This window comes from Phascolarctos cinereus, unplaced genomic scaffold (assembly GCF_003287225.1).
Source record: "Phascolarctos cinereus isolate Bilbo 61053 unplaced genomic scaffold, phaCin_HiC Scaffold_4;HRSCAF=312, whole genome shotgun sequence".
NCBI lineage: Eukaryota > Metazoa > Chordata > Mammalia > Diprotodontia > Phascolarctidae > Phascolarctos > Phascolarctos cinereus.
In genome coordinates, this window is record NW_027555847.1 from 667,861,580 (window position 1) to 667,884,741 (window position 23,162).

Here is a 23,162-nt window from a genome sequence, read left to right on the forward strand (position 1 = left end):
GCAGAGGGTCCAGGATTAGGAACCCCATAATGCTGTCTTCTCTGCCTTAGGCCCTGAAGTGGGACACACTTGGGAAAGATGTCCAGAAGTACCCAAAGTGGGTGATACCATACCCTGGGGGCACTGGAACTATGGGGGGGGGGTGTCAGCAGTAGCCTCAGGTGCAATTGGGGGGGGTGTTAAAATAAAAATAAGAGGGCGGTGGAAGCATAAGGAAAGAAAACAAGAAAATTATAAAAAACCATTTGTATGTGTTTCATCTATTGTGTAACAGAGTTACAGTCGTAGTGATTACATTATTTTCCAAATAACACACAAAATGCAAGTTATAACCCATCTGTGGTCAAGTCTGTCAACAGGTCTTAACAAGCAAGTGTCAGCAGATGAGTGTGTTATGTATTGTCAGGAAATCCAGCATGCACTGGTATGAATATGTGTGTGTAATTACTTGTTTACAATATGATACTTTACAGTTACATGATGCAATATTGCATCATCAAAATTTCGATGCAGGGGAAAAACATAAATTTACAATAAATTGTTAAATTTAAGGTGCATCATTTTTAAAAAAAATATATATATATATTTTTAAATGATGCAAGTTTAAAAAACTGTTAAAGGATTAAAAAAAAAAGTAGATTTCTAAAGGGGTGCTGAGTAATTTTTTTTGAAAAGGGGGCAGTAGGCCAAATAAGTTTGGAAACCTCTGATGTAGACAAAGTAGAGTGTGTCCAGAAGAAAGTGGCTAGGATAGCAGGACTGGAGAACATGCCAGATAAAGATGTGGCCAGTGGATAGAGCATTGGGTCTGGAGTTAGAAAAACCTGAGCTCAAATTCAGCCTCAGACAGTTACTAGCTGGGTGACCCTGGGCAAGTCATTTAACCTGTCAGCCTCAGTTTCCTCATCTGTAAGGGGATAATAATAGCATCTTCCTCCTAGGGGTTTTGTGAGAAGCAAATGAGATAACATGTATAAAACTCTGAAAATCTTCAAGAGCTATAGAAATGAAAGATGTTAATATCTATTGGAGGAATTAGGTATGTTTAGCACAAAACAGTGGAGACTTAAGGGGAGGGCATCAATATCTGAAGGACTGACAGGTGATTGCTGGACTTGCTCTGCTTGGCTCCAGAGGACAGAACCAGGAACAACGGGTGAAAACTGGACAGAGGCAGGTTGTTTATTGTTGCTGTTAGTAACAATAATGACTTATGTTTATATGGTATTTTAGAGTTTCTTACAATTTCCCTCACATCAACCCCATGAGGTAGGTTAAAAGTATTATTACAAGTTATTATAAGTATTCCTTATCCCCATTTGACAGATGAAAAAATTGAGGCTCTGAGAGATTAAATGACTTGCTCATGACCAGTTAACATAGGTTTGATGTGGGCTTCAGACCCAGGTCTCCCTTTCCAATGCTGTATCCACTACACGGTTGTCATTTGTGTTCAAAGTAAGGGGAAAAAACTTCCTAACAATTAGATCCAAACAGTGAAATGGTCTGCCTCCAAAGGTAGTACATTATTCCTTATTTAGGGTCTTCAAACAGAGGCTAGACTTGGGCATGTTAGGAAAGGGATGCTTGGTCAGGTCCAAGTTGGGCTAGCTAACCTTTGAGGTCCCTTCCAGCTCTTACAGAGGAAATTCTGTGAATTCACTTTCATTTCCTTTAAGTATTTCAGTAATCTTGTGTATTTTTTTTAGTAAATGCACTCAAAATTGTATTGATTTCAGTTTAAAGGTGGGTTCTATTATCAAGGGACCCCTACTTTCAGACCAATACAGTAATCTTATTTATCTTTGCCCACCACTCCCAATTAAATCCAACAAACTTTTGTTAGCTGCCTGCTTGTGTTGGTAATATGAAGACACAAGTAAAACAGTCCCTGTCCTCAAGAAGCTTACATTCTCCTGGGAGGGATATGATATGTACCCAGATAAGTAAATACAATATGAGACAGAGACAGAGAAAGGGAAGGAGGAAGGGAAAAAGGGACAGAGAGAGGGAAGGAGGAAGGAGGAAAAGGGGGAGGGAGAGAAAAGGGGAGGGAGACAGAGAAAGAGATGGAGAGACAGAGAAAGAAAGAAAGAAAGAAAGAAAGAAAGAAAGAAAGAAAGAAAGAAAGAAAGAAAGAAAGAAAGAAAGAAAGAAAGAAAGAAAGAAAGAAAGAAAGAAAGAAAGAAAGAAAGAAAGAAAGAAAGAAAGAAAGAACATGGACTGGAGAAATGAGGGAAGGCCTCCCAGTGGAGACAGCTAAGCTGAACCATAAAGGAAAAGGAATCAGAAGGCAACATTTAGCAGGAAATGCATCCTAAGCATTGGTGATGGCTCATAGGAATGCATACAGGTGAGAGATGGCATGGGAAGTCTGGGGAACAGCATCTAGTCCAATTTGGCTGGAATGTAAAGTGCACCATGGGGAACAGTGTGAAATAAGACTGGAAATGATGCTTAATAATGACAATCCCTCCCATGAATTGAATGGAATGCAATAGGGGCACTAAGTGCTTTTCTCACATCTCAAGGAGGGAAGCCCACTAGGTGTTAGTATCCTCATTTTTTAGAGGAAGAAAGTGGGGCCCAGAGAGAAGTGACTTTCCTAAGGTTACATATGGAATCAAAGCAGGAGCTGGGACTCAAAACCAGGCCACCTGACTGCCACCAGGGCACAGGCTTTGCCTTCCTGATTGAGATAAAGATCACAGCTGCTATGTCACTTGCCCTCTGCACACATGCTGACCAAGGGCAGAAGAAAGTCAACTCTGAATTAAAAATCCGCTGTGTTTGGAACATGGGGAGGGAGGGAAGTCATTAGTGCAAGCTGGCAGTCTTGGAGCCAAAAAGAGAAGCCCAGCTGTTAGCAGCATCCATAGTCAGTTGCAAAGACCTACCCACCCACATCAGATTCCAGTGGATATCCAAGTCAAATCATCCCTCCCCAGGCTCATCTAAAATACCCCTCATCATCTCAAATCCAATGCAATACAACGAGCATTTATTAGGAGCTTACTATGTGCAAGGCACTGTGTTAGGTACTGGGGATACAAGGGCAAAATGGAAAATGGTCCCTGCCCTCAAGAAGCTTACATTCTACTGGAGGGTTTTACATGCACAGATAATTATATGCATGAAAATTGAGGATAAAACACTAACAGCTGGGGGCATCAGGAAAGGGATACTTCCATGGTGAAAACTCCTGCTTTACCCTTCCTTGGACTCTAAGTCAGAAGTTCTTCCTTGGCTTGTTTTGAAAGATCAACCCAACTAGAGATCTTGCTTCTAAATCCCATTCTGTTTGAATGGAAAAGAACAGCTCCATGCAGCCACCATGACTCCACTAATGGTAAACACACAGAGGCAGTAACCACAAAGAGAAGGCTCTTCCCTTCTCCCCTCTCCCAGTGGCCTTGTTCACTGCCACAAGATGGGAGTTCCATCATGTATTAATGTTAGGAGGACATTTTTATAGCCTCTAGTTTTGGGACCACAGCTGGGCCCCATAAAGTTCTCTAGTGCCCCCTTTCTGCATGCCATCTTCTACTTGGGGGGGGTGATGTCAAACACTACAAGAGGGTCTGGCTCTGAGGAGCTAAAAGCAGGAGAAGCATTCTAGTGACCCCAGCCTGAGGGTGCCCCACATAAGCTGAGGCCCTAATCAGTCTCCAGCTCTCTTTTTTGTTGTGGGTGAGACCCACAGACCCAGATAAGAGACCCTGGTGGGAGCATGCAGATAAAGCAGGCACAAGCTGAGATGGGTTGGACCTGCACTTTTATTTGGGGCAAGAGGACAAGACAAGCAGGATGAGGCTTAGGTCCGGGAAGGGAAAGAGCTTCTCCTCCCCAGGCTGACCCCTGGGCAGTGGGGACAAGGGACTGGTGCATGCAAGTCTCTTGCTTCCCAGTCACAGGATCACACATTTGGAACTGGAAGGGACCTTAGAGGTCATCTAGTGCAAACCCCTCATTTTATGGATGAAGAAACTGAGAGGTTACCCAGAGAAGTTATGTGACTTGCCCAAGGTCACACAGGTAGTAAGTGGCAGAGCTGCGTCCTTTGCTCCAAATCCATGCTCCTGTGGCCTTGCCGACGTCCTGTCCCCATAGGAAGTTCAGGGGGAAAGGAGAAAAGGAGAGGGAAGCAGCTCTTGGGTCCTAAGGACCCAGGTGTTCCACTTCCCGATTGTAAACGTCCCGAGGCCGCCTGCGGAGTCGGGCGGAGTGAATGCTACCTGGAGGCTGGGGTATCAGTCCTCACAGGGATGACTGGGAAGCTAGGAAGAGGTCAGTAACTCTGGCAAAAAGTGGAGGGAGGAGCCAGTCACTATGGCTACAGCAGAAGTATTCCTTCAGGGGGGTGGGGCAAAGGTCAGTCACCATAGTAACAGCTCTAAGTACCATCAGCCCTGATCACCATAACTACTGCTAGAGGACCCCTTCCTCTCCCTGGGACAGGGCTCTCGGGAATGTCTAGGATGCTTCCACAAAGGGGCGGGGCAGATTGGTCTTCTGGTCGAAGTCTTGAGGCATCACTACCCCCACCCCCAGGGGAAGAGGGGCGGAGGCCGAAGTTCCTTCCCTGGGGGCGGGACAGATGCTGGTCCCCACGGCAACACCTAAAAAAATGCCCTTGTTGGGGAGATTGGAGTGGATGTGGATCTCCATGGTGACACTCAGAAATCCCTCCGGCCGGGGTGGAGGGGGGGGGCAATGAGATGCTGGTCCCCATGGCAACATCTTAGAAAACCCCTTCTCTCAAGAGGAAGAAACGGCTGCTGGTCCCCATAGCGACACTTAGAAGTACCTCCCCAGGGGTGTGGCAAATGCCAAACCCCTTGGTAACCGCTGGGGGAGCCCCTCCCTCGAGCGGCCCCCAGCTAGACGTGCAGGGGCCGCCAGGCGCTTGGGTCCCTCCAGCCCCAGCCCCAGCGCGCTGCTCCTGGGTCCGGGGAGCCTGGCGCGCGGTAGCAGTAGACGCCGAAGAGGCGGTGCTTCTTGTCGGGGAAACCGAGGTTGCGCACGCCCGGCCTCTGGCCTCCGCAGCGAGCCCGCGGGTTGACGATGGGGTAGCGCACGCTGCCGTCGCCCAGCCAGCCGGCCTCGCAGCGATCCAACAGCTGCAGCTTCCACGCGGCATACAGCTGGCCCACCTTGGCCACCGCGGCGCCGCTGCCCGCACACGCCCGCACCGCCTCCGGAAAGCTCACCTTGCGGTAGGGCTTCAGGAAGAATACCTGACCTGCGGACACAGACGCGGCGGGCCTGGGCTCAGAGAACAACCCTGGGCCAGACCCAACCTTCAAGCCTCCTTCCCCAGTCCCGCCCCTACCCTGCACCGAGTCCTGAGGCATTTTGGGGAGCCCTGGGACACCTTGAAACACATGAGATTCTCTGCCTAATGACCCCACCTTCCCCTCCCCAAAAAAGACTCATATCTTCAGGGTAGATTTCCTTTACTTCTCTCCTTCCTCAACACCCTCCTTAGCTCCTCCCCCCCAACCCCAAGAGCTCCTTTACTCCTCATCCCCTCAAGCTTCCCAGTGTAGACACATTCCATGCCTCACAATAGGATACATCTACACACCAATAATCACATTCACATACGCCACCTCCCACCCTCAAGTAAACAACCTTAACATAACACAATACACAAAGAGCTCAGATACACTGAGTCAAAAGCACAAATATACACAGCCACATACTGTGTCACATTCACAGAGCCACATCTGGACACTGTCACCCACAGTTAAAAGCACAGCCTCATGCACACTCTGATGAACTATCTATCAACAACATTTATTCATTCAACTGTCACTGAAACTTGTTTAATATTGGGCCCTTGAGATCTTCTTGTGCTATTGGGAAAACATCTATAACCCAGGCTCACCCCACCTTCCAAAGCCCACAGTCTAGTTAGGGGGATCAGGCACAGACCCACAGAGCTACAACATAAACTACACCATGATGAGAGAGAAAAAGGATGCTGAGGGGGCTCAAGGGAGGAAGGGAAGAGAGGACAAATAGCAGAGGCTTCTTAGAGGAGGAGGAGGTGGCTTCTGAGCTGGTCCTTGAAGAAAAGACTGACTGAGACAAAATCATAGGGGACCTCCAATGCCAGGCTGTTTTGGACTTTGTCCCATGGGCCACCGAGTCATTGATGGCGGGCGTATAAGCATGGGAGGGGTTAGAGATAGACCACTGATTTGGAGTCAGCTATTCCTTTGGTTCAAATGGGCAAATTGATTTACTCTCCTGGGCCTCACTTTGCTCATCTGTAAAATGAAGGAGCTGGACCAGATGATGCCTCAGTTTCCTTCCAGCTGTAAGTTATAGGAGCATAGATTTAGGGCTAAAAGGGACCACCATCAAGTCTGTTGCTGTTGTTTGGTCATGTCTGACTCTTAGTGACTCCATTTGGTGTTTTCTTGGCAAAGATACTGGGGTGATTTGCCATTTCCTTCTCCAGCACATTTTATAAATGAGGAAACTGAAGCAAACAAGGTGAAGTGACTTGCTCAGGGTCACACAGCTAGTAAGTGTCTGAGTCTGGATTTGAACTCAAGATCAGCCTTCCTGACTCCAGGCCTGGCAACCTATCTCCTACAGCACCACCTAGCTGCCATCAAGTCAAACTCCCTCAAAAACCTTGTCCAGAAGAGAGTAGCCAGAAGATGAAAGAAAGGTCTGGAGATCACGCTGTACTAGAAGGAAGTCTGGCAGTTCAGCCTGAGTAAGAAAAGACTTAGGGGAAGGTGGTAGCTTTCTTCAAATATAGGAAGGGCTGCCTCATGCAAGAGCAGTTAGATTTGTTCTCCTCAAAGGCTGATGCTGGGAGCAATGGCTAAGAGTTGCAAAGATGGGGCAGGTAGGTGGCGCAGTAGATAGAGCACCAGCCCTTCAGTCAAGAGGACCTGAGTTCAAATCCTGTCTCAGACACATAATACTCACTAGCTGTGTGACTCTGGGCAAGTCACTTAACTCCAATTGCCTCACCCCCCCAAAAAAAAAGAGTTGCAAAAAGATATATTTGAGATTATTAGAGGATAAACTTCTGAACAGTGAGATCAATCCAAAAGTGGGCCTGACTTCCCCAGGAGATGGTAGATATCTCATCCCTGAAGGTCCCCCCAGAGGATGCTGGATGCCCAGTTGTCTAGTATGTTGGAGAAAAGAGATTCTTGCTGAAGTACAAGTTGGATTCGAAGGCCAAATCTGAGCTTCTGTGACTCTGGAGAGGGTCAAGGCCAAAATGAACCTGAGGTTTCAGGTCTAGATCTGGTATGTGTTTGGTGATGGGTTGTAAGGGTAGGAAAGGATAGTGGCACCACTGACCACTGAAGAACAGGTTTTCAAGAAGATGGTGTTGGGTTTGGGGGAGGATGAATTTGAGGTTATCCAGTATCAAATCATCCCATGAAGTTGCACAGAGATTCACACAATAATACACACAGTTGGCATCTTTGCATACACACTGTCAAAAACAATCTCAATCTCTCTCTCTCACATGCACACACACACACACACGCATACACACCAGCAGTCACACAAACCACATAGAGTTGCAGACAGAACATTTCCCTGTGTTTCCAAAAGCAAGGTGTCTTTCACTTGCCCAAGGGCTATATATAGCTTTAGAAGTTTCAGTTCACTCTGGTCACCTAGGAAGTCTCCCTCTAAGCACCCCTAATACCCATGCAGAGGAATGCCCAAAGACATCTATTAGTTCTGGGAGACTGGGGATGAATGAGCTCCCATGACCACCTGCAGCAAAAGTGAAGCCTCTGGTAGACTTGCAAAAGAGAAAGACTCATGGGCACCTCTTTGAAGTCTGAGTGAAAGGGTGTCTTATCTGCAGGGAGCCAGGCCCTGCTGAAGATGTGGCTAGTGCAGACACAGTCTCTAACTAAGTCCTGTGGAGGACAAAGGAGGAAGAAAAGGGGTCTTTTAAAATTGGGGTGAGGGGAGGGCAACCAGAATTGCAGGGCAGTGGAGCTGACTGAAACTGGAAGATCAAAAGCTTGGGTTTTCACCAGGGGGCCTGGGAAAGAATGTGGAGGATTGAGGTGGGGAGGGATGTTGGAACTGAAGATCAGGAAGGGTTGATGGGGTAGTATTGAAGGTGGAAGGGTGGACTGGACCATGGAGTGGCTGCTGGGAGAATAGGCAGAGGATAGGGTGGGGGCGAGGGCGGTAGAACTAAGAGACTAAGAGGCCACTTGGCAGCCTGAGTGGGTCTAGAGGAGGGTAAAGGGCTGGCTAGGTAAAGATGGGGTTGGAGGGCGGGCAGTATGTGGCGGGGGCCAAGCTGGTGACTGCGACTAATGGAGGCAGAAATGAAGTTGGGGCAGAGCAAAGGGGAAGGGGAGGCTGAGGAGGGGCCAGCAACCCAGGTTGGGCGCGCGCTCACCCTGCAGATTGGACGTGAAACAGAAGGCGTCGTAGCGCTCGTCTTCCTTGTGGCGGTAGCCGTAGTTTCGCACGCCCACGGGAGCCTCGCGGCGGCCGCATTCTTCACGCGGCTGGCCCACAGGGTACTGCACCGAGCCGTCCTGCAGCCAGCCCGCGTTGCACCAGTCCAGACCCTCGCGCCACGCAGCGTGCAGCTGCTCGTAGGACGCCAGGATGCCGTCCTGCTCGGCGCACGCCCGCTGTGCCTCAGGATAAGTCAGCGTGTAGCGGCCCAGGCGAGGATGGTAGGGAAAGATCACACCTGATTTGGGAGGGGAGTGGAAAACCCTGGCTTAAGAAGGCCTGGGCTCAGAGACACCTCCGTCCAACCCTTTGGCCCACCCATCATCCCTTCTACACAGGCCACCATAATCACCTCCCCAAAGCCTACAATGGGACATCCTACCCCATTCTCAGCTTTAGGGCCCCAAAGCCCAACTCCTGTCTGCCCCTCCTTGGCTCAGGCACCAACCAAGACTTTCCTTATCCCCAGGAGATGGCCACACTCTTCAACCTGAAAGCTGAAGCTCCCTATTATCAAACCCCAATCTACCTTGACTGTCATATCTTCCCCTCACCCCTTTTCACCCATCATCCATGGCTAACCAAACTGAAAAACTCACTTCTTTGCCTTTGTTCATGCAGTTCCCCATACCTGGAATGCCCTCTGCCATCTAAATTTGCTGTGGGATTCTAAGGTTATTTCCTCTTTCTTAGTTCCAGTTTCCTCATCTATAAAATGAGTTGAATTTGACTATTTCTACAGTGCTTCCAACTCCAACATTGTGTTCTGCCTTCTAAAATCCCTCCAAGCTCTGAGATTCTATGTTTCAAGGGATTCTTCCAGCTCTAATGCTCTGTAGTTCTTTGAAATCCTGCTGGTCTTACTAGTTGAGGTCCAACCTTGTCTGATCCAAAGCAGAAGTGATTTTTCCCTCCTCTGAACCTCTCCCCCTTCCCCATTTTCTACTGTGCTTCTGTCTAAAGACTCTTATCCCACCCTGCTTTGTATGGAAAGTTATACTCATCTTATTCCCCTTCTAGATTAAGCCTCCTGAGCAGGACCATGCCATATTCATTTTTCTATTTTCTCAAGCTCAGAGCAGGCACTCTGTAAATAGTATCACAAAAAAATTAGGCCATCAGAGATGGAAAGCACCTTCAACATGACCCAGTCATTTTACAGATGAGGAAACTGAGGCCTACCTCCTATTGCCTAAATGTTGGTATCCCTGGAGGCTCTGATTTGGCCGTCTTTCTCTATATGTTCTTCTTTTGGTTCAGTTAATCATCCGCATGCAAATGATTCTTAAATCTTTATATCTAGCCCTGATCTTACCCCACCCCAATTGAAATTAAAACCCATATTACCTACTGCATGCTGAACATCTCTACCTGGATTTCCCATCAGCATCACAAACTCAACATGTCCAAAAAGGAACTCATCATCTTCCCCTCCTTCGTACTTCTGTCTTTCTGACGAGGGTACCACCAACATTTTATCATATACATTCATGACCTTGGAATTATCTTTGACCATTTGGTCTGTCTTACCACCATATCCATTCATCTGCTAAATCTTTCATAGTTTACCTGTAAAAGTTATCTCATATCCAACTCCCTTCTTTATTTACACTGTCATCACCATAATTCAGGACTTCATCTCCTTTTGATTATTGTAATAGCCTCCTAATTAGTGTCGGCTGGCAAGTAGCTAGATTTATATGGCACTTGAAGGTTTGCAAAGTATTTTGCAAATACCATTGTGGTTATAATCTCCATTTTGCAGTTAGGGAAACTGAGGCTGAGAGAATGACTTGCTAATAAGCATCTGAGGTCAGATTTAAACTGAGGTCTTCCCAACTCCAGGTCCAGCAGCTGCCTCAACCTCCTTTATCTTCAATCTCTTTTCCATATAAGGGCCAAAGTAACCCTCCTACAGCAGATATCTAAGCATTATCACTGCCCTGCTCAAAAACCTTGTTGGTTCCCTACTGCCTCTAAAGGCCCCTTATCATCTCTCTTCAACCTGCCTTTCCAATATTATTTCAGATTATTCTAGATCACCCTCTACATTCTAACCATATGGACTACCTAATGACGGATTTTTTTTTTATTTTGGGCTAGGCAATGGGGTTAAGTGACTTGCCCAGGGTCACGCAGCTAGTAAGTGTCATGTGTCTGATTTGAACTCAGGTCCTCCTGACTCCAGGGCTGGTGCTCTATCCACTGAGCCACCTAGCTGCCCCCTTAATGACTGTTTTCAAACTGGACATGTCACCTCACCCCTCCCTGCATCTGTACTAACCATCCCCTATTTCTGGAATGCATTCCCTTCTCATCTTTGCTTCTCAGAATCCTTATCTGCCTTAACTCAAGTGAGCTGCCACTCTTCTCAGGGAGCCTTCCCTGATCCCCCAAGGTATCCTTACTCTCTTACACTTTATCTTTACTTGTTTGTATTCCTCTAGAAGAATGTAAACCAGAGGTGGGAACCCCGTGGTCTCGAGGCCACATGTGGCCACATATGGCTGGACCCCTGATGTAAACTCTCTAAGGGAAGGGACTGTTTTGTTTTTGTCTTTGTATACTTCAGTACCTGAGTTCCATGATCTTAGCCTACGTTACTGAGGTTGAGTAGCAGAGCCAGATACTAGATACAGAATTATTTGTTGACTGAAAGAAAGACTGCCTATCCCCCAATGCTGACTACCAGTCTTATTCAGGGAACTGGTTTCCTCATCCATCTGCCAAAGGAGGTCCCAGGGCCCTTCCCCCAAAGACACATACATTCCTACGTGTGTTCCTGGGTCTCAAGGCAGCACAGCCTCACTTATTAGTGATTCTGATGGGGGGAGGGGTATTTCAAATGAGGACGGCATGGAGGGGACAGAAGGAGTGAAGCCATATTTGGGATTAATGGACAGCCCTTCTAAATCCACCCCTTTTTAATGCTACTAAAACCACAACACCTAGCAGTATGATTCAATGGAAATAATAATAACAATAATTATTATTGTAACTAGCATTTATATAATATTTTAAGGTAAAACAAAGTACATTATATATGTTAAGTCATTTGATTCTTACAGTAGCCCTATGAGTTCACCCCTGTGAGATAGTTAGTATTATTATCCCCATTTTTAGAAGTTAAGTGACTTGCCCAGGATCACACAGCTAGTAAGAGTCTGAGGTAGGACTTGAACCTAGATCTTCCAGTTTCAGATCCCATGGGCCTCGTGATCAGAAGGCCTAGGTGAGAATTCCAGCTCCAGAACTTTTCAGCTGTGTGATATTGGGAAAATCACCTAACCCATCTGTGCCCCAGTTTCCCCATCTGTGAAAGAGGGAAAATAATTCTCGGTTTACCTACCTCAGAGTGTTGTTTTGAGGAAATTGCTTTGTAAACATTAAAGTACAATTGGAATGTGAATTATTATTCTTAAAGACCAGGTGTTCTCAGAATGTGGTCTGGGGACCCTAGAGGTCTCCTAGACCTGTTCAGGGGGTCTTTAAGATCAAAATTACTTTCCTAATAAGTCATTTTAATTTCTAAAAAGGTAAATATCCTAATATAATCCATTTCAACAAAAGCTCTTTGGGGGTCCTCAGTAATTTTCACTTTTACCTATGGATAGGGCCAACCTAACCTGAGAGTCTTTTAAGCCCAAAGTAGACCCCTAATCTGGATTGCTAGAGGGAGAGGTATCTCTGACTTATTCCCCCCCACCTTGCTGAGTCTCTAAATCAAGCCTTCCTTCTAAGTGTTCTCACCTGGTCTCTTCTAGCTCAGAGATCTTCTTTTACTGCCCCAAACCCTACAGCATTTTTTTTGTATCTTCCTGATATCATGTGTTGTTATATGTTTTAGCCATCTAGACCTATCATGTAAACTACTCTCTCCCCAAAGTGCCCAGCTCTGCCAACAAGAAATAGGTGCTGAACACAATTTTTATTGAACTGAATCATTCAAGGATCTTCGGAGTCTAAGATACTGTGAATCTTGGATCCTGAAATCAATACTAATAAAAATCCAGGCTTTCACAGAGACTGAGTTGAGAAAGCCACCGAATCCACCCTGTCCTTGGAAACAAACCTCCTGTACAATCTACCTAACAAGGGGTGATCCACCCATCCAGTGGAAATTCATTAGAATGTGAGCTCTTTGAGAGCGAGGACGGTCATCTTTGGGATTCTATTTCCATCACCAGCACAGTTCTTCACATAGAGTAAGCACTTAATAAATATTTTTTGATTCATCCATTCACTCATTCATTCAGGGATCATGAACCCACTGCCTTGGGAAGCAGCCCATTCCCCTTTGGGAAAGCTCTAATTGTTAGGAAGTTTTGTGGGGTTCTTTTCCCCTGAAATGAAGACTAAACCTGCCTCTGTAATTTCTACCCATTGCTCTCAGTTCAGCCCCCTGTCTAGGAGGACAACAACAAAATCCCTTTTCTCCATGGTGGCCCTTTAAACGCTTGAAGACAACTCTCTTACCTCCCCCGGTTTTCTCTTCTCTGGCCTACACATCCCTAGCTCCTCCAATCAGTCCTCATGTTCCATGATTTGAAGCCCCTTCCATCCTCATGGCGCTTCTCGGAAAACTCTCCAACTTATCAACTTCTTTTTACAATGTAGTGTCCAGAACTAAACATAATCATTTAGAATGTGGTCTATCCAGAGGAGAGTACAGTGGTCCTAACCTTTCCCTCTTTGTGGGTGCTAGATAACTGTCTTCATGCAGCCTAGGAAGGCATGAACTGTCTGTCTTAGCTGCCATATCACATTGTTGACTCCTAGTAAGCCTACAGGGTCACTGAAACCCCTAGATCCTTTTCAAACAAATCATACTTGTGAAGCTGGGAGGAAGGAAAAGGGACAGAGTTTAATCCTAAGTTTAAGACTGCTTTTTATCTCCAGTAAACTTATTAGATTCAGGTCAATATTCTTGTTTAAGTTTTTTTGAATCCTGATTTTATCATCCAAACAATTAACAAGAATTTATTAAGCACCTACTATGTGTGAGGCACTGTGCTAAGCACTTTGGATACAAAAACTTAAGTTGAACAGTTAATTCTCTCACTGAGCTAAGGGCATTCTCCTGAGGGCGTAAAACATGTATAAGGATAAGTAAATATAAAGAGCTTGTATTCTGTCAGGGAATGTATCATGCATATTTAGTATTCAGTATTTGGGCAATATTCTTTGTTTAATATTTGGGCAGCCAGGTGGTGCAGTGGATAGAGTGCTGGGCCTTGCACCAGTAAAGGCTCATCTTCTTGAGTTCAAATCTGGCCTCAGACACTTACTAGCTGTATGACCCTGGGCAAATCACTTAACTCTGTCTCAGTTTCCTCAACTGCAAAATGGGGATAACTGTAGCACCTACCTTTTATGTTGGTTGTTGTGAAGATCAAATGAGATCACTGTAAAGCACTTAGCACAGTGCCTGAAACGTAGTTAGTGCTCTATAAATGTTTATGCTTATTCAGTAGGCAGCTAGATGGTGCAGTGGCTAGAGTGCTGGGCCCAGATTCAAGAAGACCTGAGTTCAAATTTAGCCTCAGACACTTATGAGCTGTATGACCTTGGGCAAGTCACTTAACCTGTGTATGTCTCAGTTTCCTCAACTGTAAAATGGGGATATACCAGTTGCTGTTCAGTTATTTCAGTTTCTTCATGACCCCATTTGGGGTTTTCTTGGTAAAGATACTGGAGTGGTTTATCATTTCCTTCTCCAGCTCACTTTACAGATGAGGAAACTGAGGCAAATGGTTAAGTGATTCTCCCAGGGTCATACAGCTAGTAAGTGTCTGAGGCCAGATTTGAATTCAAGTCTTCCAGACCCTAAGCCCAGCACTCTATCTACCTAGCTACCCTAATATGACAATACCTATGTTTAATGGTTGTAACAGTCAAATGAGATATTTTTGAAATGCTTATTATATAGTAGGCACTAAATGCTAGCTACTGTTATTTATAAGTACATTCAAAGTAGATACCAAATTAACTTGGGGGGAGGTCACATACAAGGTTGTATTTGAGCCAAATTTTGAAAGAAACCAGGTTCCCTACAAGGCAGGGGTGAAGAGGGAGAGCATTTCAGGTCTGGGGAGAGCCGGAGCAAAGACAGGCCTGAGATGGAGATAGATGATGCAGAAATCGTGTGGAAAGAACAGCAAGGAAGTCAGTCTGGCTGGATCCCAGAGTGTGGAAAGAGGAGTGATACAAGAACAAAGTGGCAAAGGTAGCTTGGGGCTGGATTAGAAAAGGCTTTAAAAGTCAAACTGAAGAGTTTACATTTGTTCCTGAAGGAAACAGGGAGCCATTGGAATCCACTGAGAATGGGAATAATATGGCTGGACCTGGGCTTTAGGAAAATGGCTTTGACAGTTGTATGTAAGATGAGTTAGAGGGAGAGGCTTGAGGCATCATGGAGATTAATTACATGGTTATTGCAATAGTCTATGTGTGAGTTAATGAGGACCTAAAATAGGGTGGTGGCTGGTGTGCATAGAAAGAAGGGGATGGTTGTGAGAAATGTTGTAGGGATAGAAATGAAAAGATTTGGCAACTGATTGGATATGTGGGGTGAGCTCAAGAGAGGAACTAATGATACCAACCAAGGTTTTATATATATACATATATATATATATAACTGGGAGGATGGTGGTGCCCTTGATGTGATAGGAAAGTTAGGAAGACAGGAGAGTTTGGGGAGAAAGATAATTAGTTCTATTATGGACATTTTCAATTTGGGATGTCTACAGAGCATACAATTTGAGATGTCCAAGAGGCAGTTGGTGATAACAGACTACGTCATGAGTGAGGTTGGGTCTGGATTTTTAGATCTGGGAATCATCAGCATAGAGATAATAACTGAATTCAAGGTAGCTGCTGAGATCTTCAAGCAAAAAGTTCCATTTAAAAGTTCAAACCATTTGAGTCCAGCTAGTCAATCACTTGTGAATCCACATAACTGTACCATCATCAAGCTCTCATCTTTCTCATAGAAATAGCAGAAACCTTGTCAAATGGCTTGCTGATATCTAGATAGACTGTATCTACAGCAACCTCTGATCTTCCAGTCAGAGATCTTCCACCCCATCAAAAAAGGATATTGAATTAATCCACTGTAAGCTATTCTCAGGGAAAACATGCCAACTCTTTGTGATCACTGTTTCCTTTTCTAGATGTTCACAAACAATCCCTTTAAAAATACATTATAGAATTTTGCCAGCGATCAAAGTAATTGGTGTTACTCTCTTACTTTACTTTCAACTTGCAAAGCTCTTTACAATCTACAAAGCAACTATTGGGGAGGCAGGGCAGGAATTATTATCCCTTTTGGAGTATTACCACCTTTGTGTGAAAATGAGGCCTGGTTGCAAACTCAGATCTAAGGAGGAGGTACCAGTTCCAAATTAACTGAGGTCCAGATGAAAGTGTGCATTCCAGGGCAATGCATCAAACCACAACACTTTCTCCATCTACTTTTATTGAACTGAGAAAAACTGATGGGTGAGAATGCTTAGGCTTAGACTTTCTAAGGCCTAGAGCCAGACTCCATTTGACCATTTAAGGGATTGGACATGACAGAGCCATTATTCTCTGGCACACTGTCCTCTCCTTCCCCAAGGAGAGGGGCTGTTGGCTGAGAGAGAGCTCAAGGCTGTCCCCCCTGGCCTTAGCTCCGCTCTCAGAGCGAGTACTTTGAGTTGACCCTGCCTTAGGGTAGAAGGTAAAAAGAATGCAAAGAAGAAAAGATAATGTCTAGAACCCCTTCCGCCCCAGCAGTCTACAGGTCATGCCTTCCAGTGAGGGGGATGATGAGCAATAGTTCCCAGAACTCTGTGCCTGATGGACATATACCTCTTCATAGAAGGAGAAGCAATGTTGAGAGAAAGGACTTGCCCTCTAAAGAGGTTCCCACTATGACTTCCCAGCTAGATACCTCCATCCTCTGATGTCCTCATTTTTCCAATGGAAATCACAGAATCTCAGATCTGGAAGGGACCTCAAAGGACATTTAGTCCTTAACAAGAATATTGTTGACAACATACCTGATAAGAGGTCATCCTCTCCAGCCCCCAGTCATATAATATACACTCTGCTGGGTGGCTCAGTAGATAGAGCACTGGGCCTGGAATCAGGAAGACCAGAGTTCAAATCCCACTTCAGATACTTACTAGTTGTATGACCCTAAGCAAGTCACTTAATCTCTATCTGCCTTAGTTACGAATAAGGATAATGAAAGCACCTACCTCCCAGAGTTGTAGTGAAGATAAAAATGAGATAATATTTGTAAAGTGCTTTGCAAACCTCATAATGATATATAAATGCTAGTTATTAATTATTGTGAGCATAATAGCTTTGACTGAAAGACTCATAGGCAAAGGGGGGACACAGACAAGGCAATGTTGGTACTATCACGTTAAATTTAATGTATATTAAAAGGAATTAAGTTGTATGTAAGGGTTTTGCCATTTCACATACAATCCCCATTTTCTGTTCTTTGGTGAAATATTCATATTGATTATTTTCTAATTCACAGTAAAAAATTAAAAAGAAAAAAAGACTATAAATTTTGTGTGTTGAATTAAAACTTACTCCTTGATAACCAGTGATACTATTTTCTTCTGATAGCACAACTCTATCCCACTTCTTGATTCCCCTAATCAAAACACCCCTCTACAGCATCCAATTTTCTTATTTCTCCAGTCAAAATGTTGGTTATGCTTTCTCATTTGTCCAATGGAAATGCCCCCACACCATCCCACTTCCTTATTCTTTTTATTAAAATGCCCTCACAGGCCATCCCACTTCTCTTTCCCTTGTCTCCTGCATTGACCCTGGGCCAGGTACCTTCTAAGTCCAAGCTGACCATGCCAGCATCATCCTCGAGCTCATTGGTGACCTCACATTCATAACGGCCATAGTCCTGTAGCGTGACATTTCGGATAATCAAGGAAGCATCGCCAGGGCCATCTTCCTGCAGGGATGTCCGACCCCGGTAGCTGCCAAAGGCCCGCCTCTCCTTGCCCATAGCCACAAAAACATCACGGAAAGCCAATGGGTCAGTCACTTTGGTCCACTTGAGGCGGATTTCATCCTCATCATGAGCTGAGATGTCGTAGTGATATCGGCAGGGCAGGACAATGGTTCCACCTCGGTGTGTCACCACCTTTCCTGGTGCTGTCTGGACCACCACGGCCCCTGACTCATCCTCTGGAGAGCAGGGAGTGTTAGAGGGAAGAGGCAACCATCCAGAGGCACTCTAATTACTCTGTCCACTTACCCCATGTCACCCTACTCTTTAGTCATTGTGGACTTGGGGAAGAATATGGGGAAGAGTCAACTACAAAAGGCAAGCTAATCTCTTCATTCCTAGGTCAAGATCTGAATGGAGGTAAAAGGTTAGGTTGGAAGGAATACTGATTGGGAAAAAAGGATTTGAGTATTCACTCTAGCTCATCCCCACTTTATGCGCCCTTAGCCTTCCCTCCCTATGTGATGTCTTTCAGTAGTTAGAGAGGGCTCAGTGAAGGGATGGGGGTCCATGGATTAGGATAGGAATCTCATGGTAAAATGAGGGTTCAATGAACAATGTGGGGACTAAATGAGGGAATGAGAGCCTGAGGGAAGGAGTAGAGAGAAATGAGATGAGAAATTCAGCAAAGGGGGATGAGGGCCCATTGAAGAGAATGAGAGCTTGGTGAGGATGTTGGGGACATGGGAGATCAGCTGTCGGTGAGACAGACTGGAGTTCAGAGAAATACTGTGGCTCATCGAAAAGAATGGAGGGCTCACTGAGGGAAGGTGGGCTCTCATTGACTGGACAGGGAAATAAGGGCAGAGTGAAGTTTAGGGAGGGAGATAAAAACTTAATGAGGGGGATTGGACTCAATAAAAGTATTAAAGATCAGTGAGGGGAAGAAGTGAGGACTCAGTAAGGAGATGAGCGCTTAATGAGGAATGTAAGGGTTCAGTGAGGAGGATGGGAAGCTAAGAGACAAGGATGGGAGCCCATTGAGCCCTCATCAGGGCCGAAGAGGAGGGAATGAAGGCTTAATGAGGGGAATGGGACTCAATAAAAGGATTAAAGATGGGGGGGTGGAACCTCACTATGGCAATGAAAGCTTAATGAGGAATGAAAGGGTTCAGTGAGGGAAGTAGATGCTCATTCAGGGAATAGGGGGTTACGGGAAGTGAATGAGGGTTCAGTGAAATGGATGAGCCCCATGAAATCTGTGAAGGAGGGGATGGTTTATCTGTGGAGGCCAGGATTGTGCCTCATTTCTCAGAATGGCAAGGTACTTTATTGCTAGGGAGAACCCTGCCCCACCCCCAACTCACCTAGCACATGGACAATCTTCTTCCGGCCTCTGTCACTGCCCCCGAGAGCAGAGGTTGTAAATACCAGGAGGATCCAGATGTTGATGCCCACTGCCTGGCAGGAGGGCCCCTAGGGGAATGGAGGTGCCCAATGTAACTAGCAAGTAGGGACTGAACCTCCTGGGGAATAGGAACTGGGGAACGAGGAATGTTTATGCAGGCATCTACTGCACCTCTACCCACAGACCCACAGTAGCCAAGAGTCCTCCATTCCCATATGCCTCCCCCTTCTCTGATCATTTGCAGTATGAATTCCTAGAGAGGATAGATTTTGACTTGGGTTTTGAAGGACGTATTGGGAAATGGGGGAGACAAAGAGAGGGAAAGAAGCAAAGTACATTCTAAGGGGAAGGAGGAGCCTGAGGATGAGTTGGGGTAGGAAGGCTTAAGATGGGTTCAGGATACAGTAAGGAGGCCAGTTGGCTAGAGGATGGGGTATGCGTAGAGGCATCATGAAGGGTAAGTCAGTGCAGTGCAGTGTAATGGGAAAAGCCTTGGCCTAAAAGCGAAGAGACCTGTGTCCTTATCATTGTTCTGCCACTGGCCAGCTGTGTGACCTTGAGCAAGTAATTTCCCCTTCTCTGGACCTCAATTTCCTCATCTATAAAAAAGGAAGAGAGGGGAACTAGGTGACCCTTCCAGCCCCAAGAAATACACAATTCTAAAGCTGGAATAGTAGGTTGGGAACAGATTCTGAAGGGCCTTGAAGGCCAGACTAAGTAATTTGCATATAAGTCTGAGCCCTGACTGTGTTTGCGAGTGGAGGTCTGTCATCCTGCCCTCAATGGTATTCCTTTCCTCTGTGTCTATTTCTCTTTCTTCCCTCCTCTAGCCAACCAATAATGTTCCAAGATGGAACCTGAGCTAATGGTGTCCATCTAGAGACTGGTAGTCATGACAGACTGAGACTTGGTATCCCAGGCCCTACTTTTCATAGTGGACACAGAAAAGCCATGGCCAGGAAAGTACAGCCTCCTAAAAATGAAAAGAATAATGGATTTGTGAACCTCAAATGAGATAAGATGTGAAAATGGTACTATAAAACAGTAATCATAGAATGTCAGATGAGAGGCACCAGAGAACCCAGATTATTAGAGCTGGGGGACGGAGGTGGGAGGGAGGGGGAACCTTAGAACACACTGTATCCAAACTTGGCAGGGACCTGAAAACACAGAATATCAGACCTGGGAGGACCCTTACACAGGATGTCCGGGCTGGGAGGGCCCTTAGAACACTGAATGTCATTGCTGGGAGGGTCCGTAGAACATGGAGTGTCAAAGCATGAGGACCTTCCTGTTCTGAACTGGAAAACTGATATTCCAAGAGAAGTAACTTGCCAAGGAAACACAGTGAGATCGGAGCAGTATGGGGAAACCCAAGCCCCTGACTATCAGTGCAGACTTTTAAAATGCAAATCATTTCTTCTTCTTGGTAGTAGTAGCAGTAGTTGAGGTGAGGAGAGGGGGCAGCAGCCCTCCTTAGACTGTGGGATCCCCTCCCCTCATCTTTTAGGTCCTGTGGATCCTAGCAGCACTTCAACCATTTCTCTGCACTCAAGTGGGCACCTCATGCACACTCACAGTCCCATTCTCTTTCATGAGTGCACACTCACGCGTGCACACGCGCACGCACACACACACACACACATAAAATCCCCTTTACGTCTGTTCTCTTCTCCACACACTCATATGCTCTGCCGCCCTCTCCCCCCTCCCTTCTCTCTCTTACACACGCACACACACACACACACACACACACTCTTCTCACACACACTCTCCTACAAACTAACACACACGTGCACACACAGGCACACTGCTATGGGGGCAGATTTCACTCAGATGTGCTCTGTCTCTCTCTGTCTCAGGCTACCCCTTCAGAAAAATGCAGGTTCCTCAAAGAGAAATGCTCCTCCTTCTCCTTCTCCAATGCTGTTTGCTGGGGGTGGGCTCTTCTTTGACTGTAGGTATGCGAAGAGAGGAGGGAGGGTACAAAGGCTTCTAGGAATTAGTTTCAGATATAGACTCCAGGGTCTTTGGCTCCCTGTCCCACTATCTAGGAGCCCCGAGGCTACTTAAGTGTAGCTGGAGAAGAGGCGGGTGGGTATCAGGGGAAGGGACAGACACGGAGATTCTTGCAGACCAAGCAAAGTAACACCAGGCAGACAGCCTAGGCTAGGCAGGGGCTGTGGGTTAGGCCAGCCAGCAAGCCAGTTCCATATGTCTCCCAGAGACTCCCAGACTTGTTCCCAGCCCAGGACCCCCAGCCCTGAGGACTCAGGGGCAGGCAGCAGTGGGGCAGGGGCATTCAGCGGGGGGGAGGGGCAGGTAGTGGGGCAGCAGGGGCAGGTGGCGGGCCTGCCAGGACAGGACAGGCTAAAGGCTAAACTCAAGCTGCAGTGGTGCAGAGGCTCTGCAGGGAAAGGGAGAGAGAGAGCCAGCAAAGGAGCATGCCGCATTTCCCATTTCAAGGTTATTCTGGTGGGGGCTGGGAGACTGCACCAAGACAGGTAGGACAGAGATTCAGAGAGACAGAGACAAGGAGAGACAAGTACAGAAAGAGACAGAGAGAAAGAGACCAGGAGAGTCAGAGAAATAGAGACAGGGAAAAACAAACAAAAACAGAAAGAGGGAGAGATAGAAATTGTGACAGTGTCAAATGAAGAGACAGAAGCCAGGAAAGACACAGAAAGAGACCAAGAGAGAGATAGAGGAGTAAAAGGAAATGGGCAGAAAAAGCAGAGAAGGGTAAGAGGAGGGGAGAGGGGGAAAGAGAGAGAGAGAGAGAACAGAGAGACTGACAGAGATGAGAGGAGAGAGGCTGAGAGAAAGAAACAGATAGAGAGAGAAAAGAGAGACAGAGACATAGAAAAGAGAGAGGAACAGAGAGAAAAGAAACAGAGACAAAGTGAAATGAGGACCTGGATGGGGTGGAGGGAGTCACTTACCATCTTCCCAAGAGCCAAGAGGCAGCTGAAACCTTTAATGCTCCATCTGACAAAGTTGCCAGGCTCCTCTACTTTGTCCTAGAGCTGGGTTGGCACGTGTCTGGTGGAGGCTGGGCCCCACAGTCCTTGGCACAGGCGTGCTCATAGAGGGAGGGGCGTGTGGAGGTGGGGTGGAATGAAGAAGAGCTGGGACTGGCTAGGTCCAACTCTGCCCAGGGAAATAGGTGGATGCTGGGAGGAGGTCTGGACAGGGAGGGATTTTTAAAAAGAGGCAAGGTGTTAGGTCAGGCAGGGGTTAGGCTCTCTGGTGCTGCAGGTCCAAGGCTGAGGATAGACTTAGCACCCACCCACCCTACTCCAGGGATGGAAGGGGAGGAGAGTGTAGAAGGGCAGGAGGCAGCCTCTGGACTGCCTCTCTCAGAGAATGTCCAGGACAGGCTAGTGTGTGAAGCCAGATGGGTAGTGCGGTACCATCCTTTAAAGACTAGCCTAGGGACAGATGAACCAAGAGGCATGTCCAGTGTGCCCTTTGGTGGGGGAAAAGTCCTCTTCAGCACTAGAAACTCCAACTGGACTAGGCCGATGCCAGGAATGTGGTGGGAATGGGGGCAGGGAGAACCAGAGCCAAGGACCCCTGCCTCTGACACCCAAGCTGGGGTGGTGAGATGTTGGCTCTCCCATACTCTCTGAATCCTAGACTTATGTACCAGGAAGAAACCTCTGAGATCATCTCTCCCATGTTAGAGACGAAAGCTGGGTCGAAGAGAAAGGACGTAGCTCATCTGATGTCACAGTCTGATCAGTGTTGGGGAGTGAGGGCACATATGCCAACACACAGAGCCAGTGGACTGCAGTACTGTAACCATTCTGTCCCCACCAGCTGCCCCCTCTCCTTTGATGTAATCCCAAATAATAATAATAGCTAACATTTTTATATAGCACCTACTATGTGTCACAATGTCACTTGTGACAAATTTGATCTCCCTGACAACCCTCGGAATTATCTCCATTTTACAGTTGAGGAAACTGAGGCAAATAGAGGTGAAGTGACTTGCCCAAGGTCACACAGCTAGTAAGTGTCTGAGGCTCGATTTGCACTCATATTGGTCTTCCTAACTCCAGGCCCACCGCTCCATCCACTATCTGCCCCAAATTCCTCAGAATAAACCCCACTAATTCTATAAGGCCCTGGGGTTCTCATGAGCAATTCAAAGGTTCTCTGAAGTATAGGAAAGGAACAAAGTTGGGGAGAAAAGAGGGTCTTTCTCATGACTTTCTACCATCTGAGACAGCTTGGGCTTAGAAGCCCATACAGTTATCTTCCACATGATGAGGTTAGGGGCATAGCACCCCCACCCCACCCCACCCT

General features: G+C 46.4%; 1 protein-coding gene across 1 annotated transcript; it reads right to left on the reverse strand.

Annotated features, from left to right (window-relative positions):
* Nucleotides 1-2,984: 2,984 nt before the first annotated feature.
* On the reverse strand, nucleotides 2,985-23,128 carry HAPLN4 (hyaluronan and proteoglycan link protein 4). Its single transcript, XM_020969359.2, has 5 exons — nucleotides 21,794-23,128; nucleotides 18,811-18,919; nucleotides 17,320-17,682; nucleotides 8,411-8,713; nucleotides 2,985-5,242 (listed from the first exon to the last, which is right to left on the reverse strand). Exons 1-5 carry the CDS (start codon nucleotides 21,794-21,796, stop codon nucleotides 4,881-4,883), a joined length of 1,140 nt encoding a protein of 379 aa, XP_020825018.1. The 5' UTR covers nucleotides 21,797-23,128; the 3' UTR covers nucleotides 2,985-4,880.
* Nucleotides 23,129-23,162: the final 34 nt, after the last annotated feature.

Bases quoted from the DNA above. Each gene is read 5' to 3' on its own strand.
- HAPLN4 (XM_020969359.2), bottom strand. The intron at 8,714-17,319 runs GTACCTGGCCCA...CTCCCAAATCAG, and splicing joins GGTCAGCTTGGACTTAGAAG to GTGTGATCTTTCCCTACCAT. The intron at 5,243-8,410 runs GTGAGCGCGCGC...CTGTGTCCGCAG, and splicing joins TTTCACGTCCAATCTGCAGG to GTCAGGTATTCTTCCTGAAG.